The 23,619-nt window shown below is 44.9% G+C and overlaps 1 protein-coding gene across 1 annotated transcript in view; it reads left to right on the forward strand.

Moving 5' to 3' along the window:
* The first annotated feature begins 852 nt into the window (after window positions 1-852).
* The window catches only part of LOC134980794 (uncharacterized), a 377,631-nt gene continuing 354,864 nt past the window's right edge, over window positions 853-23,619 (forward strand). Inside the window, exons 1-6 of the mRNA XM_063947760.1 lie at window positions 853-1,367; window positions 1,775-1,989; window positions 4,220-4,397; window positions 13,275-13,340; window positions 14,793-16,503; window positions 21,374-21,544. Coding sequence (XP_063803830.1) covers window positions 1,223-1,367; window positions 1,775-1,989; window positions 4,220-4,397; window positions 13,275-13,340; window positions 14,793-16,503; window positions 21,374-21,544 — 2,486 coding nt within the window. The 5' untranslated portion in view covers window positions 853-1,222. The remainder of the gene's footprint in view (window positions 1,368-1,774; window positions 1,990-4,219; window positions 4,398-13,274; window positions 13,341-14,792; window positions 16,504-21,373; window positions 21,545-23,619) is intronic.

Genomic DNA, 23,619 nt, shown 5'->3' on the forward strand with positions numbered 1-23,619 from the left:
GCTTAGTCATACAGCTACCTCATTGCACCTCTTCGACATCTTTGCATGAGGTGCTGTTTGGGGCCAGTTTTTGAAAAGTGCCATCCTGTGTGACACTGCCGTATAAGTCCAGGGGTACTGCTGTATTAGTCCTGGGGTACTACCGTATAAGTCCACCAATTGCAGATTTTTTTTTAAAGTGACTGGAGCGTTCTGGAGATGCGGTCAGTGGACCGAACAATTGCGGCCCACTCTTGACATTCAGCCACTGCGTGAGACTACTAGATGGGCCAGGTGGTTGTGTCGCTTAGCTTAGGCCTAGAGCAACCTCAGTGCACCTTTTTTTCGTCTTTGCATCATGTGCTGTTAGGGGCCTTTTTTTTTTATATCTGCCCTCCTGTCTGCCACTGCAGTGCCATGCCTAGATGGGCCAGGTGTTTGTGCTGACCACTTGGGTCGCTTAGCTTAGTCATCCAGTGACCTCGGTGCAACCTTTTGGCCTAAAAACAATATTGTGAGGTGTTCAGAATAGACTGTAAATGAGTGGAAATTCTGGTTATTGAGGTTAATAATACTATAGGATCAAAATTACCCCCAAATTCTATGATTTAAGCTGTTTTTGAGGGTTTAAAAAAAACCCTGAATCCAAAACGCACCCGAATCCGACAAAAATTCTTAAGGGAGGTTTTGCCAAAATGCGTCCGAATCCAAAACACGACCGCGGAACCAAAACCAAAACACAAAACCCGAAAAATGCCACTGCACATCTCTAAATATAACCCACCCAAATCTAACTCTCTCTGCAAACGTTATACCTCTCCCACCTGCAGTGCGTGCACATGGTTTTTCCCAAATGCTAACAAATTTGCTGCTGCGATCAACTCTGAATTACCCCTTCAGTTTGGAGGAGAGAAGGGAAAGGGGAGACATGATAGAAACTTTCACATACACCAAGGGTTTTAACAAAGTCCAGGAGGCAAACATTCTTCAAAGGAAGAGAAGTATTAGAACTCAAGGACATACACTGAAAATGGAGGGAGAAAGGTTTAGGGGAAATGTAAGGAACAATTACTTCACAGAAAGGGTAGTGGATAAGTGGAATAGCCTCCCAGCAGTGGTGGTAGAAGCTAAGACGGTAGAGCAATTTAAACACGCATGGGATAGGCATATGAATGTCCTTACAAATAAATAAGGTTAAAAAAGGGCTGAGATTGCCTAGAGGATGAAAAAAGGGGCAGACTAGATGGGCCGAGTGGTTCTTATCTGCCGTCACATTCTATGTTTCTATAATGTTTTGCCTCAATCTGGAATCCAAGTCTGGTGGGAATATCCAAGCCGTGGCTCAGGAAGACTCAGATCCCGAAAGTTTGGAGCGGCTCAGATTCCAGGTAATCTGAACTGCTCATCTATTGTAGGTAAACTGCTAAATTTCATATGCTAGGGAGTATAATAAAATTGAGGCCACTCCTCCTGCAGGTGAAGGCAGGCACAACATTTTTCCTGAGAGTCGCAGTGCAGTGAAGGACGGAATGAGTTTATCCCCTTTATAAATGAATTTGTACCTATTGACAGAATGCAAGTTGGAGGACGTTTGCTGGAGACAAGCCTACACCACACTACACTGTGTGAGCGCAGCCTATATGGAACAATACAGCATCCTTTCCACTGCAAAACATAGCGCCATTCCCTATCTCCCCGCATAAACTTGCTCAGTGTACAATCTGATACCAGCTAATATAAACCTTTCCAGATTACAAAAAAACACCTTGAAAATAAAATCTGTTTTTTTTTCCAGATACTTGCTCCGAGCCTCCGGTACCTGCAGGCAATTCTTATCCTAACGACCACAATGAATTTCAAAATTTCCACCAGCAGTTGGTTGAGTATGAAATGTATGAGCTGAGGAGGGTTTACAAGTATTTCTGGAATGACCTAATCTACGTTGTGGAATGTTTGGACACTCACAGCCTCCTGAGGGAACTAAAGTCACGGACTCCACTTAATCTAGAGGTAAGTACCCATTAATAGTGATGCTGGCTAAGCAACAGCAATTTTGTTGGGCACTACAAACATGTTTGGCCAAATGTATAGACACTGTACCATGTGTAGAAAACCTAAGAATAAGAGCAATAGTGGCAATACATCAAGAAGTCCTGTCCAATGTGTGTTCAACCCTCTTCAATCTTCTGGCATCATGAGTGGCTATGAAAACTCCATCAAGTCAAGATATTCATGTTGGTTGAGAGGGCTTGTGCAGTCCTCTTGGTCCCATTCTCATAGTATTGTGGGCATGTCCTATCTTAATGGAGGATGGAAAAAGAAGAATGCACTGTAAGCTGCACCAGTGCAGAAGGTGCAATGGTTTGGAGGTCATGCATGCGCAGTGAACACATCTCTGACCCAATGTGCCTTCTGCACATGCTTACCATTGTGTCACCGCCGCTAGTGGAACTACAAGTCCTACTGAATATATACAAATGTGTCCTCCTCATACATCTAGCTCAATATGCCACGCAGCACAAGATGCCTGGCGTGAGTGAGCCGCCAGGTCCCGTGCAACTCAGCTAGTGTGGCATCTTAGTAGCAATGAAAAGCAATGCAACTAGGATGCACAAGGAGACTGCTGATTAATTTGATATGAAACTTGTATATTGTCCCTCATTCCGAATTGTTCGCTCGCTAGCTGCTTTTAGCAGCATTGCACACGCTAGGCCGCCGCCCTCTGGGAGTATATTTTAGCTTAGCAGAATTGCCAACGAAAGATTAGCAGAATTGCGAATAGAGAATTCTTAGCAGTTTCTGAGTAGCTCGAGACTAAGTCCTACACTGCGATCAGCTCAGCCCATTTCGTTCCTGGTTTGATGTCACAAACACGCCCTGCGTTCGGCCAGCCACTCCCCCGTTTCTCCAGACACTCGCGCGTTTTATCCTGGCACGCCTGCGTTTTTCCGCACACTCCCAGAAAACGGTCAGTTTCTGCCCAGAAACACCCACTTCCTGTCAATCACACCCTGATCATTTCAACGATGAAAAATCTTTGGCCCTCATTCCGAGTTGATCGGTCGCAAGGCGATTTTAGCAGAGTTACACACGGTAAGCCGCCGCCTACTGGGAGTGAATCTTAGCTTCTTAAAATTGCGACCGATGTATTCGCAATATTGCGATTACTAACTACTTAGCAGTTTCAGAGTAGCTCCAGACTTACTCTGCCTGTGCGATCATTTCAGTGCTTGTCGTTCCTGGTTGACGTCACAAACACACCCAGCGTTCGCCCAGGCACTCCCACCGTTTCCCCGGCCACTCCTGCGTTTTTTCCGGAAACGGTAGCGTTTTCAGCCACACGCCCCTGAAACGCCGTGTTTCCGCCCAGTAACACCCATTTCCTGTCAATCACATTACGATCGCCGGAGCGAAGAAAAAGCCGTGAGTAAAAATACTTTCTTCATAGTAAAGTTACTTGGCGCAGTCGCAGTGCGAACATTGCGCATGCGCACTAAGCGGATTTTCACTGCGATGCGATGAAAAATACCGAGCGAACAACTCGGAATGAGGGCCTTTGTTCGGCCGTGAGTAAATCTACTAAGTTTTGTGCATTTTTGCCTTAATCACTCCGTTGCGAAAATTGTCAACGAGCGAACAACTCGGAATGACCCCCATTGTGTATGACTGAGTCTGTATATGTTTCAGCAATGTTAGCTTTGTAGCATTCTATTAATATTAATAGTTTATTATGTTAAATAAACTCTGGATCCTCTGCAGTTTAGGATATAGACAAAAGTTGGAGTGCGACCTCATCTCTGACAACTTCAACTAAGAGACCTCACCTGTATTTTGCCTTTATAAATCCTCAGTCCTACCGAGCTTTGCTCGAGCAATGTTTGCATTTCTGCTGCTCTGTTGGTGATATTAGGTCTTGTTATGTTTGCCTGTTCCTCCGTCACAACCCTACCTTCTCCAAACAACTGAATAAAGCCCTCACAGTTCCACCTTCTTCAAATTATCAACTTTGCCTTCATCCCATCCAACACAATTCTTCCTTATCTAAACCCTTTGACTTTAGCTATGTCCCACACAACCCGTTCTCTCAGGAGAAAGTGACTTGGCCAGACATGGTGTGTCTATGATAATTACTCTAGAAAACAAATTACACCATTGTAGTTTGTAGGTGACTGGGAAATTTATTTAGATATATTCATGAGATACTGTACTTTTATGTTCACATTTATTATTTGTGTTCTAGAGCTACCCAAAAATGAAAGAAGACCTTGGCGTCACCAGATTTTCTACACAGTTGGTACATGACATTTTCAAGGAAGGAAGAGATGCTGTTCTTGGATTTTGGGAAAGCCTTCATGCAGTACAAAGGGATCACCCACATCCTAATTGGATTGAGATTTTGAGTGAATTAATCAATACAGGTAGAATAGAAAAACAAATTATCCTAATTTGGAATAAATATATAAGATTATGTCGTTGTTATAAGTAGTCTAAATCAGAGTTTCCCAAACTCCGCCATTACAGTCCAGCTTTTAAGAATATCCATGCTTGAGTCCACATGGTTAAATCAAATTGACTGAGATACTAATTAAGTCACCTATGCTCAAGAATGAATCTCCTTAAAACCTGGACTGTAATGGAGGAGTTTGGGAAACGCTGGGCTAAGGGATAATTTAGATGGATTTACAATGAAACTGGGAGTAACTGAGCTTTGAATTGAGGGGGGGGGGGGGGGGGTTACACAGGGAAAAATTCTGCCAAACATTTAGGGCCACCTAGAATCCGATAAGAGACTTTATAAAGACTTTGGGGAAAGAGACAAAGGTTATGCCATAAAACTAAACTATGCAACCGGTAAGGAAATCAATGTCATGCTGGTCATAGATCATGAATAACCTTATCTGCATCACTTATGCTACTTATATGAATTCATTGTTAATAAAAAGTTCACATTGTCTATAAGCTTTTTTTCTTCTTTAGCGCTTTCCCACACCCCGCAGGACATCCCCATGACCTTTATCATGTAACACCTCTAGCTACTTCCTCCAGGTCTGCAGTCCTGGTTCCTAGTCTGGAATAGCTAAATGGCCTCTCCCACGGATGGTGCTAGGAGACTTAAGGGATCTTCGATAACCCTAATGGTGTCTTGTGGGTAAATAAAAATGAATGTATAAAAAAGTGACAAAAGAAGTAAAACAAGATAAAACAACAACATGTACCAAGGAGATATCCTGAATTCCATATCGGCCCTTTATGAAGGCTCCACAGCAAAAATCTTTAGCAATGGTTTCCTTTCTTCCCCTTTTCCACTTACTAATGGCACCAGGCTCCCCCTTAATGTTTGTTTTGGCAATTGAGCCACTGGCTTAGACATTCCGCTTGTTCCATGACTTCCCAGGGCTTGTGGTTCATGACACATCCTACAAACTATGCCTCTATGCGGATGATGTTTTTATTTGTGACTGGCCTTAATACCTTATTTTATGCTCTACAGACTATTTTGGATTGCTGTAGAGCAGCTTCATATTGTAAATTTAACACCACCAAATCGTTGTCAAGGTTTTTGATGTTAACTGTACCCCCTTACTTACCCATTTGTTGACTTTAGCTACAGCCTGGATGACCCACAAAGTCTCATGGTTAGGCTGTTTAGCGGCATTTAAAATGATGCTACTACCCAAGTTAATGTACTTGTTTTGTGCTATTCCCTATGCTGTATCTCGTCAGCTCTAGGTCTCTATTAAAAAAATGATGCTTTCTTATGTGTGGAAGCGGAGGGCTCCTTGCATTGTGATCACGTGTATGGTTCACTCTTTCTGATTTAGCTTGATACCATGAGGCAGCATTGCTCTCCCAAATGAGTAATTTGTTTATTATCCCCCCCCACTTCAAGCCATGGAATGACCCGGAGAGTGCCTTCACTTCTGGCTTTCCTACATTTTGTTTCTGAGCTCCCTACCTGAAGTGTGTCTTTTAAAGCCCTTGATATGATGCTCCCACACCTCCATGTCTCTTATTGGCTTTGTCTGGGCATTACAACTTTAGTGGACTTTTACTCCTTGTCCTCCATTTTCCATTTCCCATATTTGTGTTAAATTCAGGTTACGGCTAATACTACGCCTACTGTTTTTCACACAACCCCACCTCAGTTTTTCAGATTGTCTTCTACTGTTTCTCATGAAGCCATATCCTACTGGTATCACCTCATCTCATCATCTTAAATCCCCTATTCAATTACATTGGGAAATGTGTCCAATGAATCCAACGTACTTTTACCCTTAAACAGTGGGAATCCATCCACCTTTCCTCCTTTTCCCTATTGAAGTGCACATTAAGCTCTTGCATATACTTTACCTGACCCCTACTAAACTCCATAGGCTATGGCCCACATGTTCTAAACTCTGCTGGTAACTCTGCCACATTTAGGATGCAATTATGCAATTTTTTGGGATTGTCCTGTGTTGTGCCCTTTCTGGATGGAGGCATTTAAACTCATAAAGATGTGTTGGGAATTACCCTCACTTCTGAGCTTGCCCTAGCCCTTCTGCATTGGTACCCCCTATTAGTCCCCAAGTCTGATCACTACATCCTCAGCCATATTCTCATATTGGCCAAAGCCACCATTGCACAGCTTTGAAAGTCCTCCTCCTCTGCCCCCCTTTTGATGAAGTAATCACCAATTTCACTATGAGATGGAGACCCGAAAGGTTCTACACCCTAAGGCCGCCTCCTCTACCTTTGTGAAATAGTTTCTCTAGCACCTGTTCATAACCGAGGGTGGCGGTTCTCCCCCTAAGTCTATGGAAGCAAACTGTTCCTCTCCTGAGTTTGACCTGAATAAATGCCCTGCCTCTGAACCTGATATTTAAACTCCTGCAGTCCACCACCTCTTGCCTATATGTACATTTCCTCTCTGTACTACTCCACTAGTGGGCCTGCCTTGCCTTCTCATTTGCTTATTTTTATTATTGTCACACTGTATACTGATATTTTATGCCATAAATATCTTTGAGTGTCTTGTATTACCATGGTCTACCCAATTTCTAAGGTCTGCCCAATTTTTGTCATGCGCAGCAAAAGCCCCCCTCTTAAGGCCCTGCAGCAAATGATGGGACAGGTGTTAGCTGAAGAGTATGGAGGACCTGTCGGGAAGGGACTGGGAGTATGTATACAGCCAATGCAGGGGGCAGATCAGTGGGTTGACCAATATATATATATATATATAATATTATAGAAACATTTAACAATAAGTCATAATCCCAACTGCATTGCCGGCAATAGGGAACCATCAAAAGCCTTTCTGACTGCAGCGCAGAATTCCAGGCTTTGGTGAGTCCATGCTTGGTGGATGTGCCATGCACAATACTTAACTGCCTGTAGCTAGCAGAGGTAGACAGCAAGCAATAGAGTAGAGGACACAGATGAGAAGGAGGATGTCGTTGGACCTCACCGTAAGGTGAATCTTGTGAAATGCCGGCAACATATTCATTAGCGTCACTGTGATACTAAATAAAACACGCCACCGATATTAAGTATTGGAATTTAATAAAGCCTTTAATGTCAAAGAAATTCCAAGTATGTCCTGAAGAAAGTATATGAGATTTGCTAGGAAATATTACAAAGCACTTTCCATCCAAGACGACTCAGCGCAAATCCTTAAATATGGCCCTGGTCACTGGTTTGTAAAACACCTCTGGCCTTGTTGAGGATAATTATTTTTCTCTATCGTCCTAGTGGATGCTGGGGTTCCTGAAAGGACCATGGGGAATAGCGGCTCCGCAGGAGACAGGGCACAAAAAGTAAAGCTTTTCCAGATCAGGTGGTGTGCACTGGCTCCTCCCCCTATGACCCTCCTCCAGACTCCAGTTAGATTTTTGTGCCCGGCCGAGAAGGGTGCAATTCTAGGTGGCTCTCATAAAGAGCTGCTTAGAGAAAGTTTAGCTTAGGTTTTTTATTTTACAGTGATTCCTGCTGGCAACAGGATCACTGCAACGAGGGACAGAGGGGAGAAGAAGTGAACTCACCTGCGTGCAGGATGGATTGGCTTCTTGGCTACTGGACATCAGCTCCAGAGGGACGATCACAGGTACAGCCTGGATGGTCACCGGAGCCGCGCCGCCGGCCCCCTTGCAGATGCTGAAGTAAGAAGAGGTCCAGAATCGGCGGCTGAAGACTCCTGCAGTCTTCTAAAGGTAGCGCACAGCACTGCAGCTGTGCGCCATTTTCCTCTCAGCACACTTCACACGCAGTCACTGAGGGTGCAGGGCGCTGGGGGGGGGGCGCCCTGGGAGGCAAATGAAAACCTATTAAAAGGCTAAAAATACCTCACATATAGCCCCCAGAGGCTATATGGAGATATTTAACCCCTGCCTGGATTCACAAAATAGCGGGAGACGAGCCCGCCGGAAAAGGGGCGGGGCCTATCTCCTCAGCACACGGCGCCATTTCCTCTCACAGCTCCGCTGGTCAGGACGGCTCCCAGGTCTCTCCCCTGCACTGCACTACAGAAACAGGGTAAAACAGAGAGGGGGGGCAAATTTAATGGCAATATTTTGATATATATAAAGCAGCTATAAGGGAGCACTTATTATAAGGCTATCCCTGTCATATATAGCGCTTTTTTGGTGTGTGCTGGCAGACTCTCCCTCTGTCTCCCCAAAGGGCTAGTGGGTCCTGTCTTCGTGTAGAGCATTCCCTGTGTGTCTGCTGTGTGTCGGTACGTGTGTGTCGACATGTATGAGGACGATATTGGTGTGGAGGCGGAGCAATTGCCAAATATGGGGATGTCACCTCCTAGGGGGTCGACACCAGAATGGATGCCTTTATTTGTGGAATTACGGGATAGCGTCAACTCGCTTAAGCAGTCGTTTGACGACAGGAGGCGGCCGGACAATCAATTAGTGCCTGTCCAGGCGCCTCAAACACCGTCAGGGGCTGTGAAACGCCCTTTGCCTCAGTCGGTCGACACAGACCCAGACACAGGCACTGATTCCAGTGGTGACGGTGACGAATCAACCGTATTTTCCAGTAGGGCCACACGTTATATGATTTTGGCAATGAAGGAGGCGTTACATTTAGCTGATACTACAGGTACCACTAAACAGGGTATTATGTGGGGTGTGAAAAAACTACCTATAGTTTTTCCTGAATCAGAAGAATTAAATGACGTGTGTGATGAAGCGTGGGTTGCCCCTGATAAAAAGCTGATAATTTCAAAGAAATTATTGGCATTATACCCTTTCCCGCCAGAGGTTAGGGAGCGCTGGGAAACACCTCCTAGGGTGGACAAGGCGCTAACACGCTTATCTAAACAAGTGGCGTTACCCTCTCCTGAGACGGCCGCACTTAAAGATCCATCAGATAGGAGGATGGAAAATATCCAAAAAAGTATATACACACATGCAGGTGTTATACTACGACCAGCTATAGCGACTGCCTGGATGTGCAGTGCTGGGGTAGTTTGGTCAGAGTCCCTGATTGAAAATATTGATACCCTGGACAGGGACAATATTTTACTGTCGTTAGAACAAATAAAGGATGCATTTCTTTATATGCGTGATGCACAGAGGGATATCTGCACACTGGCATCACGGGTAAGTGCTATGTCCATTTCGGCCAGAAGAGCTTTATGGACGCGACAGTGGACAGGCGATGCGGATTCAAAACGGCATATGGAAGTTTTGCCGTATAAAGGGGAGGAGTTATTTGGAGTCGGTCTATCAGATTTGGTGGCCACGGCTACAGCCGGGAAATCCACCTTTCTACCTCAAGTCACTCCCCAACAGAAAAAGGCACCGACTTTTCAACCGCAGCCCTTTCGTTCCTTTAAAAATAAGAGAGCAAAGGGCTATTCATATCTGCCACGAGGCAGAGGTCGAGGGAAGAGACAGCAGCAGGCAGCTCCTTCCCAGGAACAGAAGCCCTCCCCGGCTTCTACAAAAGCCTCAGCATGACGCTGGGGCTTCTCAAGCGGACTCGGGGACGGTGGGCGGTCGTCTCAAAAATTACAGCGCGCAGTGGGCTCACTCGCAGGTAGATCCCTGGATCCTGCAGATAATATCTCAGGGGTACAGGTTGGAATTAGAGACAGATCCACCTCGCCGTTTCCTGAAGTCTGCTTTACCAATGTCCCCCTCCGAAAGGGAGACGGTTTTGGAAGCCATTCACAAGCTGTACTCTCAGCAGGTGATAGTCAAGGTACCTCTTCTACAACAAGGGAAGGGGTATTATTCCACTCTATTTGTGGTACCGAAGCCGGATGGCTCGGTAAGGCCTATTCTAAATCTGAAGTCCTTGAACCTGTACATAAAGAAGTTCAAGTTCAAGATGGAGTCACTCAGAGCAGTGATAGCGAACCTGGAAGAAGGGGACTTTATGGTATCCTTGGACATCAAGGATGCGAATCTCCACGTTCCAATTTACCCCTCACACCAGGGGTACCTCAGGTTCGTTGTACAAAACTGTCACTATCAGTTTCAGACGCTGCCGTTTGGTTTGTCCACGGCACCTCGGGTCTTTACAAAGGTAATGGCCGAGATGATGATTCTTCTTCGAAGAAAAGGCGTATTAATTATCCCATACTTGGACGATCTCCTAATAAGGGCAAGGTCCAGAGGACAGCTAGAGATGGGATTAGCACTATCTCAAGAGGTGCTAAAGCAGCACGGATGGATTCTGAATATTCCAAAATCCAAATTAATGCCGACAACTCGTCTGCTGTTCCTAGGGATGATTCTGGACACAAGAGTCCTGGGAAGAATGGTGGCTTCTTACGAAACAATTCCATTCGGCAGATTCCATGCAAGAATTTTCCAAAGGGATCTGTTGGACAAATGGTCAGGGTCGCATCTTCAGATGCACCTGCGGATAACCCTGTCTCCAAGGACAAGGGTATCTCTTCTGTGGTGGTTGCAGAGGGCTCATCTATTGGAGGGCCGCAGATTCGGCATACAGGATTGGATCCTGGTGACCACGGACGCCAGCCTGAGAGGCTGGGGAGCAGTCACACAAGGAAGAAACTTCCAGGGAGTGTGGTCGAGCCTGGAAAAGTCTCTTCACATAAACATTCTGGAACTAAGAGCAATCTACAATGCTCTAAGCCAGGCGGAACCTCTGCTTCAAGGAAGACCGGTGTTGATCCAGTCGGACAACATCACGGCAGTCGCCCATGTAAACAGACAGGGCGGCACAAGAAGCAGGAGTGCAATGGCAGAAGCTGCCAGGATCCTTCGCTGGGCGGAGAATCACGTGATAGCACTGTCAGCAGTGTTCATCCCGGGCGTGGACAACTGGGAAGCAGACTTCCTCAGCAGACACGATCTTCACCCGGGAGAGTGGGGACTTCATCCAGAAGTTTTCCACATGCTAATAAACCGTTGGGAAAGACCAATGGTGGACATGATGGCGTCTCGCCTCAACAAAAAACTGGACAGGTATTGCGCCAGGTCAAGAGATCCGCAGGCAATAGCTGTGGACGCGCTGGTAACACCTTGGGTGTACCAGTCGGTGTATGTGTTTCCTCCTCTGCCTCTCATACCAAAGGTATTGAGAATCATACGGCAAAGCGGAGTAAGAACGATACTAGTGGCTCCGGATTGGCCAAGAAGGTCTTGGTACCCGGAACTTCAAGAGATGGTCACGGACGATCCGTGGCCTCTACCTCTGAGAAGGGACCTGCTTCAACAGGGTCCCTGCCTCTTTCAAGACTTACCGCGGCTGCGTTTGACGGCATGGCGGTTGAACGCCAGATCCTAAAAGGAAAAGGCATTCCAGAAGAAGTCATTCCTACCTTGATTAAGGCAAGAAAGGAAGTCACCGCGAAGCATTATCACCGCATTTGGCGGAAATATGTTGCGTGGTGCGAGGATCGGAGTGCTCCGACGGAGGAATTTCAACTGGGTCGTTTCCTACATTTCCTGCAATCAGGATTGTCTATGGGTCTCAAATTGGGATCTATTAAGGTTCAAATTTCGGCCCTGTCAATATTCTTCCAAAAAGAATTGGCCTCAGTCCCTGAGGTCCAGACTTTTGTCAAAGGAGTACTGCATATACAGCCTCCTGTGGTGCCTCCGGTGGCACCGTGGGATCTAAATGTAGTTTTAGATTTCCTCAAATCCCATTGGTTTGAACCACTAAAAAATGTGGATTTGAAATATCTCACATGGAAAGTGACTATGTTACTGGCCCTGGCTTCCGCCAGGAGAGTATCTGAACTGGCGGCTTTATCTTATAAAAGCCCTTATTTAATTTTCCATTCGGATAGGGCAGAGCTGCGGACGCGTCCGCATTTTCTCCCTAAGGTGGTATCAGCGTTTCACCTGAACCAGCCTATTGTAGTGCCTGCGGCTACAAGCGACTTGGAGGACTCCAAGTTGTTGGACGTTGTCAGAGCTTTAAAAATATACATTTCAAGGACGGCTGGAGTCAGAAAATCTGACTCGCTGTTTATACTGTATGCACCCAACAAGTTGGGTGCGCCTGCTTCTAAGCAGTCGATTGCTCGTTGGATTTGTAACACAATTCAACTTGCACATTCTGTGGCAGGCCTGCCACAGCCTAAATCTGTTAAGGCCCATTCCACAAGGAAGGTGGGCTCATCTTGGGCGGCTGCCCGAGGGGTCTCGGCTTTACAACTCTGCCGAGCAGCTACGTGGTCAGGGGAGAACACGTTTGTAAAATTCTACAAATTTGATACCCTGGCAAAAGAGGACCTGGAGTTCTCTCATTCGGTGCTGCAGAGTCATCCGCACTCTCCCGCCCGTTTGGGAGCTTTGGTATAATCCCCATGGTCCTTTCAGGAACCCCAGCATCCACTAGGACGATAGAGAAAATAAGAATTTACTTACCGATAATTCTATTTCTCGGAGTCCGTAGTGGATGCTGGGCGCCCATCCCAAGTGCGGATTATCTGCAATACTTGTACATAGTTATTGTTAACTAATTCGGGTTATTGTTTAGGGAGCCATCTTTCAGAGGCTCCTCTGTTATCATACTGTTAACTGGGTTTAGATCACAAGTTGTACGGTGTGATTGGTGTGACTGGTATGAGTCTTACCCGGGATTCAAAATCCTCCCTTATTGTGTACGCTCGTCCGGGCACAGTACCTAACTGGAGTCTGGAGGAGGGTCATAGGGGGAGGAGCCAGTGCACACCACCTGATCTGGAAAAGCTTTACTTTTTGTGCCCTGTCTCCTGCGGAGCCGCTATTCCCCATGGTCCTTTCAGGAACCCCAGCATCCACTACGGACTCCGAGAAATAGAATTATCGGTAAGTAAATTCTTTTTTTTTTATTTTTAGGTGATACGCTGGTGCAGCAGATCCTGCTGGATAAAAACGGGCACAACTTGCCCCCAGAGGTGAAAGGTAAATAACCTAATTATTAAACATAGCAAAGACCTCATATTAGAAAAATCTGCATACGTATCCGGGGTGCAGTTCAATAGATCTATAGTAAAAAGATAAACAGTCAGCAGGTCAACACCAAATGGTCCACAGGGTCAAAGGGTGAACACGAAAATAGTCATTACATTTTGTTTTGTTATTTTGTATGTTTCACCATATATTCACTCACCATGCTTCGTGCAAGGGGCCCACTGCGCTTGGCACAGGATACTTATTCCCTCTCGTAGGTCACGCTGCTCCCAATATCGTTGCTCTTCGTTCCTAATCCATAGAGTTGAAAAGTGAAATGAAGATCGCCTGCTGTATTAAATGGCATCGTGCACAACCGGCCATCATGGTGATGTCTGTGAGCACACGGCAGAGAGTAGAATATTTCCTTTAATGTTTTTAGCTTTTGGATGTGTTTGAAACACTTTCTGCTTCCCAGATGAATGTACCAATTCAAATAAAATAAAGATACTGTAATGTAAGAGACAAGGGTGGTCATTCAGAGTTGTTCGCTCGCTAGCAGTTTTTAGCAGCCGTGCAAACGCTAAGCCGCCGCCCTCTGGGAGTGTATGTTAGCTTAACAGAAGTGCAAACGAAGGGATCGCAGAGCAGCTACAAAAAAAATAGTGCAGTTTCAGAGCAGCTCCAGACCTACTCAGCGCTTGCGATCTCTTCAGACTGTTCAGTTCCTGTTTTGATGTCACGAACACGCCCCGGCGTTCTCCCAGCCACGCCTGCGTTTTTTCGAACACTCCCCAAAAACGGTCAGTTGACACCCAGAAACGCCCACTACATGTCAATCACTCTTCGGCGAGCAGTGCGACTGAAAAGCTTCGATAGACCTTGTGTAAAACTGCGTCGGCCGTTGTGAAAGTACATCGCGCATGCGCATTGTGCCGCATACGTATGCGCAGAAGTGCCGCTTTTTTGCCTGATCGCTGCGCAGTGACCGAAAACAGCTAGCGAACAACTCAGAATGACCACCAATATCTTAATAACCAGAAAACTACAGAATGTAAGCAATTAGCATATTTCTATATAAATATATAAAATGTTTAGCAACTATTTAACAAAGACAAAGGGGCTGTTAATGAGTCGGATGGATCTCTGCGCACGGGCGCAAATGGTGGGTCTTTTCATACAGGGCGTGCGCAGATGTGAATTAATACATATTTGCTTATGTCAATCCTATTCTGAGATGGTCTTTCCATGAAATTGGGTTTTTGGGGAGGGGACTGGGCATCAAGGGAGTGACATGGATGTGTATCAAAAGATCCATGTGTATGGGGAAGGGAAGCCTGTTCCTGGCTTCCTTTGAACTACTGTACATCCACTTTGTATGCAACTCAGAATCCGCCCCATGATGCATATTCTATTTAAAAAATAACATTTTTAAATTTATTTTTTTTTATTAAACTTCTACAGATATTCAGGAAAGGCATAGGCAACATCTTCTGGAGAAAACTCAGAGCTACGTGGAACACAAACCCCCAGGGTCTACCCAGGAACAGCAACAGTTCTACATTTCTGAACGTTACATCAAATTGATTGTTGTCTCTACCGATCATTTCAGACAGCGTCCTCAGAATGAGCTGGTGCACACTGGGCAGAAACACGAGAAATACTTAAAGAAGCAACAGAATGAGCTGAAACATATTTATCTCGATAGGTTGTTCCACTGGTGTCACGAATCAAAATGTGTGCCACATAGAGTAATGGTGAGCGGAGTACCGGGCATTGGGAAGACCACACTGATGCAGAAGTTTGTCTATGACTGGGTGCATAGAAAACTCTATCAGAGATTTGCCTTTGTCTTCTTCTTCAAATTCCGTGAGCTGAACAGACTGGAGAAGACCAGCTTGGAGGAGATGGTCCTTCAGCAATATCCATACCTTCAGAGTCAGCTTGGAAATATCTTACAGGATCCAGAAAAACTGCTCTTTATATTTGATGGCTTAGATGAAAGCATTCACCAAATGGATTTCACATCAAAGAAAGTGTGCAGCAATCCAAAACAGGTGGAAGATACAAACACAATTGTTGGTTGCTTATTGAAAGACTTTCTTCTTAAGGGTTGCTCTGTGCTAATGACCAGTCGTCCAACCAAACTAGTAGCAATTGATACTAATGTCTTCCAACGAGTAACTGAAATTATGGGCTTCTTTTTTAGGGAAAGACAGATGTACTTTGAACATTTCTTCAGAAACAAGGAACTGTCGGAGAAGGCGTTTGATTATGTCAGGGAGAATGACGCACTCTACACTTTCTGTTATATCCCATCCTACTGTTGGATCATCTGTACGGTACTATCAATGTGCTTCAAGGCCCAACCGGCAAACCATGAGCAGCTGATGTTAATATTGCCCAAAACAGTAACTCAACTCTTTGGGACTTTTGTCGCCAACATTCTGTCCAATCACAGCCAGGATAAATGTGGTGCTCGCGAACTGGTGAAGTCCATTGGGTGGATGGCAGAACATGGAGTAATGAATCATCTTCTTATATTTGATAAGCGAGATTTGGGATCTTTCAGTATAGATGATTCCTCCCGTCTCTTGTCAAGTTTCATGATGGAATCTGACCAACCACCTAATATCACCTATTCCTTCTTACATCTCACCATCCAGGAGTTCCTTGCAGCATTGTTTCACTATCTTGATAATTGTCCGGAAAAGTTGAAAAAGTCTCTACAGAAAGCCCAATCTTTTGAAGACTGTCGTGGGGAAGTTTTTGTTCGTTTTCTTTGTGGTCTATCGGATGTGTCCACCAGATCCATTCTGAAACCTTACCTAGGAGAATTCACCAGTCAGTCATCCAGGGACGTCATCACCTGGCTTCAGAAACATCGCCATGAATTAGATGCTCTACTCACAAATGAACAGGACAAAAGGAAGACTCTGAATTTATTCACCTATTTCTATGAATCTAAAAATAAGGCTCTAGTATATGAAACTCTCGGACCCAACAGAAAATTAGATTTTAATCGTTTCTCCTTGACGCCTCTTGATTGCACAGTCTTGTCATTTATTCTTGAGTCCTGCAGACATACAGAGGAGCTCGATGTTAGCAGTTGCTCAATTGCAAATGAGGGACTGGAGAGGCTTGCTCCAAATCTACACACAGTTGTAGACCTCAGGTAAAAATTGAGCTAATGTAACAAAGAAGCAAGCAGCCTACATTCTTTACACTCTGCTCACTAGAAAAAGATAGCGATCAATGGGGGTGATTACGACTTGATCGTAACTGTGCTCATTTTAGCACAGCTACGATTAGGAACACAGACATGCAGGGGGACGCCTAGCCCGCCCCGCATGTCAGTCCCTCCACCGTCGCTGAAGTACAAAAGCATCGAACAACGGCGATGCTTCTGTACTTCAAGAGTAGCTCCCAGCCGGCGCAGCTTTTGCGTGCTGGGCGGGAGCTACTCGTCGCTGCCTGGCTCGCAGCGGCTGCATGTGACATCACAAAGCCGCTGCGGTCTGCCCCCCCCGCCGGACCATGCCCACAAAACGGCAGCCGTCAATCAGGCAGAGGCCATCGCTAGGCAACGCCAGCCATCGGCTGTCAGCCATGCGCCAGCGCACTGCAGCGCCGGCGCATGCACAGTTCTGATCTGATCGCTGCGCTGCAAAGAACTGCAGCGAGCGATCAGGTCAGAATGACCCCCAATGTTTCCTTTACATGCGATGCTGGCTTATAACTTCTTATATTTCAGAAATTCATTACTCAGGTTCATTGTTTGTTACATTAATGATTATGATATAAGTCACAACTGCATCAAACATTTAACATTTTCATTTCGTTTATGGGGGGTCATTCCGAGTTGTTCACTTGTTGCCGATTTTCGCAACGGAGCGATTAAGGCCAAAATGCGCATGCGCATGGTACGCAGTGCGCATGCACTAAGTATTTTATCACAAAACTTAGTAGATTTACTCACGTCCGAACAAAGAATTTTCATCGTTCTGGTGATCGGAGTGTGATTGACAGGAAGTGGGTGTTTCTGGGCGGAAACCGACCGTTTTCAGGGAGTGTGTGGAAAAACGCAGGCGTGCCAGGATAAAACGCGGGAGTGTCTGGAGAAACGGGGGAGTGGCTGGCCGAACGCAGGGCGTGTTTGTGACATCAAACCAGGAACGAAACGGCCTGAGCTGATCGCAGTGTAGGAGTAAGTCTCCAGCTACTCAGAAACTGCTAAGAAATATTTATTCACAATTCTGCTAATCTTTCGTTCGCAATTCTGCTAAGCTAAGATCCACTCCCAGAGGGCGGCGGCCTAGCGTGTGCAATGCTGCTAAAAGCAGCTAGCGAGCGAACAACTCGGAATGAGGGCCATGGTTCACACATATGACAAATCTTTTACTACATGCCGATATTAAAGAAAAAACAAAAGCTCATAAGAAGCCTGGCATTTCTACTCCAGTGGGAGTTTTCACAGTGGAGTACGGACTGAAACAGCTGAAGTATAGTAAAGGGTGAAACGTGGTGAGGACGAAAGTTAAATAAAAACGTATGGCCAAATGTAATGACACCTAAGTTCAGCGGCCATGTGGGATGACGGATGAACGCAGATGTTTTTTTAAAGGGTCAATCAATTACAAGGCAAAACCATGCCTTGTTAGTGATTGCCCCTTTAAAAAAAACGTCCGAGTTCATCCGGTACCCCGCAAGGCCGCCGAACTTTGGTGTCATTACATTCGGCCAATAGATTTTGACGGCAGATAAGAACCACTTGGCCCATCTAGTTTGCCCCTTTTTTAACCATATTTTTACCTAAAACTCTATTTGATCCTTGGGGGTCATTCCGAGTTGATCGCTCGCTCCGGATTTTCGCAGTGCAGCGATTATGGCAGAACGGGGCTAATCTGCGCATGCGTATGCATCACAGTGCGCACGCGCGTCGTACAAGTACAAAGAGCATTATGGCTTTGCACAAGTTCTAGCGACACTTCCATTCGCACAGCCGAACGCAAGGAGATTGACAGGAAGTGGGAGTTTCTGGGTGTCAACTGACCGTGTTCTGGGAGTATTTGGAAAAACGCATGAGTGGCCGGGCGTTTGCAGGGCCGGTATTTGACGTTAATTCCGGGACCTTCGTCGCAGTGATGATCGCACAGAATAAGTAACTACAGGGCTGGTCTTGTTTTGCACAAAATGTGTTTGCTGCCGCGCGTCTGCACAGGCGTTCGCACTCCTGCAAAGTGAAAATACACTCCCCCTTGGGCGGTGACTATGCGTTTGCACGGCTGCTAAAAGTAGCTAGCGAGCGATCAACTCAGAATAAGGGCACTTATTTATTTGTTAGGATATCCTTATGTCTATTCCATGCATGTCTACCCTGTTGCATATCTTTGTGTCATCTTCAAAAAGGCATAGTTTCCCTTCAATACCATTTGCAATGTCACCAAAAAAGATATTAAAAATCTCTGGTTTAAGTACAGATCCCTGGGGTACTCCACTGGTAACATTTCCCTCCTGTGAATGCACTCCATTTACTACAACTCTCTGTTTTCTATCCTGTAACCAAGATCTTATTCATTCAACCATCTTCGTATCCAATTCCATGCTTTCAAGTTCATTTATCAGTCTGCGATGTGGGACAGTGTCAAAAGCCTTACTAAAGTCTAGACAAGCTATATCTATGGCTCCACCTTTATCCATCACTTTAGTCACACAGTTAAAAAAAAGTCAATAAGGTTTGTTTGACATGATCTACCCCCAGTAAATCCTTGCTGTTTGGGATCCTGTAAATTGCCGGATTTGAGATAAACTCTTTCTTATAAGAGTGTTTCCATCAATTTCCCAACTACTGATGTCAGACTCAGACTCACTGGTCTGTAGTTGTTTGCCTCTTCCTTGCTTCCACTTTTGTGCAGTGGGACTATGTTCGCTCTTTTCCAGTCCTGTGCAATTACTCCTGTAGCTAGTAACTGGTTGAATGAATCTGTTAATGGTACCAGGACCCCTTTAAGTTCTTTTAGTATCCTTGGATGTATCCCATCTGGCTCCATTGATTTATCCACTTTCAGCTTTGAGAGTTCTGTTAGGACCTTCTCCTCTGTAAATATACTTGTTTCATTTTTCTGAATATCCCTGCAACTTAACTGTGGACCTTCCCCTTTCTTTCAGTACTGAATACTGAGCCAATATAATTATTAAGATGATCTGTTACTACATTGTCTAAGTGTACAGGAGGGGAAGGATCTATCTATCAGGGGCATTTTAAGAGAGGAGGAGACCTGTGTGCAGCCTCCTCCATCCAGATCCCCTCTTCTCTGGTATCCGGATGATAGATAGACAGTGTCTAGTTAGACAGTCAATAGACAGACACCATATGTTAGACATTAGGTCGACAGGGTCAAAAGGTTGACATGAAAAAAAGGTAGACCGTACGAAAGGTAGACAGGGTCAAAAGGTCGAAATGAAAATGGTTGACATAAAAATGGTAGACAGGTTTAGAATTTTGTTTTTTACATGTTTTTGAAGTTTTTCATACCTTCTCTAGCCATGTCGGGATAGAGTTATAAACCTTGTGGCGAGCCACTGAGCCCGAAGCGTGGCGAATGGATGCATTTCTATAATTGGGGGTCCCAGATGACAGAACTATCTACACAAACCCAAAAAATGCAAAAAAAGAAAAAAAAGGTATCTACCTTTTTTTATGTCGACCATTTTCATGTCGACTTTTTAACCCTGTTTACTGTACTGTATACTTTTTCATGTCGACCTTTTGACTATCTAACATGTGGTGTCTATCTATTGACTGTCTGACTAGACACTATTATACCACACCCCTCTTCTCTAGCTGGCAGTGCTATAGAGCCTCAGACTCTAATACGCATGTGCAGATCTCCGGAAAAAATAGTGCGGCAGACATTTTCCTGGTGATTTCTGTACTGCACATGTGCAAAACGTTGGGAAAATTTCCGCCACCCCGATTTTCCTTGTAATATTCTGTGCTCTTGCTGCTGCCGATAGGGAACTCTGGAGAGGTGAGTATTAAAGAAATGGGTGCAGTGTGGCCTCCCCTGGAGAGGGTCCCATATGCACCACACACACTGCACCCTTTATAAATACGCCAGTGCTATCATGCCTTGACTGACATGTCTAGGCATAGTGGTTTATACATTACCGTTCTCAATGCCTTCTAAATTACTTCATTTTTTAAATTATTTGACAGGACAGTTCCGCTTTTCGTGCACTGTTCCGCTGTTGCACCCGCGGGCCGCTGTGTCCCAGGGTATGGGTGGAGGTTGGAAGGCCCTGTCACCTGCTGCTCAGTGAACAGATGGTGTGCGCATGTGCGTGGCATCTATTCAGAGGAGAGAGGGATCGGCGGCATACCCAGCAGCTTCTGCAGCCCTGGGCATGCCCCTAGTGTGATAAAAACCAAAGTCGTGAATTTCGGGTACAGCATTTCCCATTATGTTATGCCCTCTTTTCGGACGCGCACAAAAGTCCCAAGTCCACTTTTATAAAAGTTGTGAGGTGTGTCTTTATACAGTATGAAAAAGGATCATGAAGATCTAAAACAGCTTATTGTTCAAATAAACGTCAGTTTATGCAATACATTTCTTTTTGGAGTGCCGTTCATCTTTGCTTTATTCATTAGTTGTTCTGGCACACAACTTGAAGTTTCTATATTTACTTGGAAGTGACTGCTTCTATAAGCCTCTGTCTCTCTCTGTTTCTCACCTTCTCTCACTTCCCTTAAGTAAATGATGTGGGGGGGGGATCTTTTCAGTGGATCGAAGCGCTGCTTACTCAGATTTGAAGGGCGCTGTCGTGTCCCTCAGCCAGGGGCAAATCCCAAGCAGGATGCTATCACTGCGATGGCTTCACCTCCTACGCCCCGCACAGGTAGAAGAGACTGCTGCTACAGCAGTGTGTGCTGGCTGGAGATCAAAGCTGCTGCCCCCTGGGGTACACCATCAGGAAATTAGTACCCCTCTCGGCAGCAGTGAATATACCCAATATTGTCTTATCTTGCTCTTTCTCTTCTGCAGAATGTCTGGTAATGGTCTGACGGAGAGTGTGTGTTCCCTGCTGGCATCTGCAATACCTAGGAACCTGTCACTGAGGGAACTTACATTGTCGGGTAACAAGATAGCTGGTCCTCCCTTCCATGACATGATAACAGCTCTATCCAGTCCAACATGCAAAATGGAGAAACTAGAGTAAGTATAACACATAAGGCATTTTTTTTTTTAATCTACAAAATAAATTTGCCCAATGAATAACATCTGAGGGCACACACACAGTATTATGCTGTATATACAGCTATAATTCATAGCTATTGTCACAGTTTATACTGGATATGAACCTTGGCAAGTTTAAGAGAGGAGGGGTCCCCTGTGCAGACTCCTCTTTGTGGATCCCCGCGCATGCAAAGGTCTCCGGAAACATGGAGCCTGATGTGTTCCGAGACAGATCTTTACTGTGCATGCGCATGTCTCTGAGAAAATGGCCAACACACCATTTTCCAAGTGATTTATACAGCATCAGCAACACCACAGTTGGACTCTGGAGGGGTAAGTAATTAAATATGGGTGTAAGGTGTGCGGTGTGGACCCAGGGGCCTCTGTGCAAAGTGTGCATATGCGGCAATTTGCGTCCATCTCGTGTATAAGCAGCACTGATACTGTGGGCATTATTATGTGTATAAGCGACACTGATACTGTGGGCAAAATTATGTGTTTAAGCGACACTGATACTGTGGGCATTATTATGTGTATAAGCAGCACTGATACCGTGGGCATTATTATGGGTATAAGAGGCACTGCTATTATGGGCATTATTATGTGTATAAGCAGCACTGATACTGTGGGCATTATTATGTGTATAAGCAGCACTGATACTGTGGGCATTATTATGTGTATAAGCAGCACTGATACCGTGGGCATTATTATGTGTATAAGCAGCACTGATACTGTGGGCATTATTATGTGTATAAGCAGCACTGATACTGTGGGCATTATTATGTGTATAAGCAGCACTGATACTGTGGGCATTATTATGAGTATAAGAGGCACTGCTATTATGGGCATTAATATGTGTATAAGCAGCACTGATACTGTGGGCATTATTATGGGTATAAGAGGCACTGCTATTATGGGCATTATTATGTGTATAAGCAGCACTGATACTGTGGGCATTATTATGTGTATAAGCAGCACTGATACTGTGGGCATTATTATGTGTATAAGCAGCACTGATACTGTGGGTATTATGTGTATAAGCAGCACTGATACTGTGGGTATTATTATGGGTATAAGAGGCACTGCTATTATGGGCATTATTATGTGTATAAGCAGCACTGATACTGTGGGCATTATTATGTGTATAAGCAGCACTGATACTGTGGGTATTATTATGGGTATAAGAGGCACTGCTATTATGGGCATTATTATGTGTATAAGCAGCACTGATACTGTGGGCATTATTATGTGTATAAGCAGCACTGATACTGTGGGCATTATTATGTGTATAAGCAGCACTGATACTGTGGGCATTATTATGTGTATAAGCAGCACTGATACTGTGGGCATTATTATGTGTATAAGCAGCACTGATACCATGGGCATTATTATGTGTATAAGCAGCACTGATACTGTGGGCATTATTATGTGTATAAGCAGCACTGATACTGTGGGCATTATTATGTGTATAAGCAGCACTGATACTGTGGGCATTATTATGTGTATAAGCAGCACTGATACTGTGGGCATTATTATGTGTATAAGCAGCACTGATACCATGGGCATTATTATGTGTATAAGCAGCACTGATACTGTGGGCATTATTATGTGTATAAGCAGCACTAATACCGTAGCCATTATAATGTGTATAAGCGACACTGATACTGTGGGCATTATTATGTGTATAAGCAGCACTGATACTGTGGGCATTATTATGTGTATAAGCAGCACTGATACTTTGGGCATTATTATGTGTATAAGCGGTACTGATACTGTGGGCATTATTGTGTGTATTAGCAGCACTAATACCGTAGCCATTATAATGTGTATAAGCGACACTGATACTGTGGGCATTATTATGTGTATAAGCAGCACTGATACTGTGGGCATTATTATGTGTATAAGCAGCACTGATACTTTGGGCATTATTATGTGTATAAGCAGCACTGATACTGTGGGCATTATTGTGTGTATAAACGGCACTGCTACTGTGGGTATTATTATGTGCATAACTGGCGCTCATACTGTGGGCATTATTACTCTCTCTCCCCCTA

The sequence above is a fragment of the Pseudophryne corroboree genome, chromosome 12, assembly GCF_028390025.1.
Source record: "Pseudophryne corroboree isolate aPseCor3 chromosome 12, aPseCor3.hap2, whole genome shotgun sequence".
NCBI classification, from domain to species: domain Eukaryota; kingdom Metazoa; phylum Chordata; class Amphibia; order Anura; family Myobatrachidae; genus Pseudophryne; species Pseudophryne corroboree.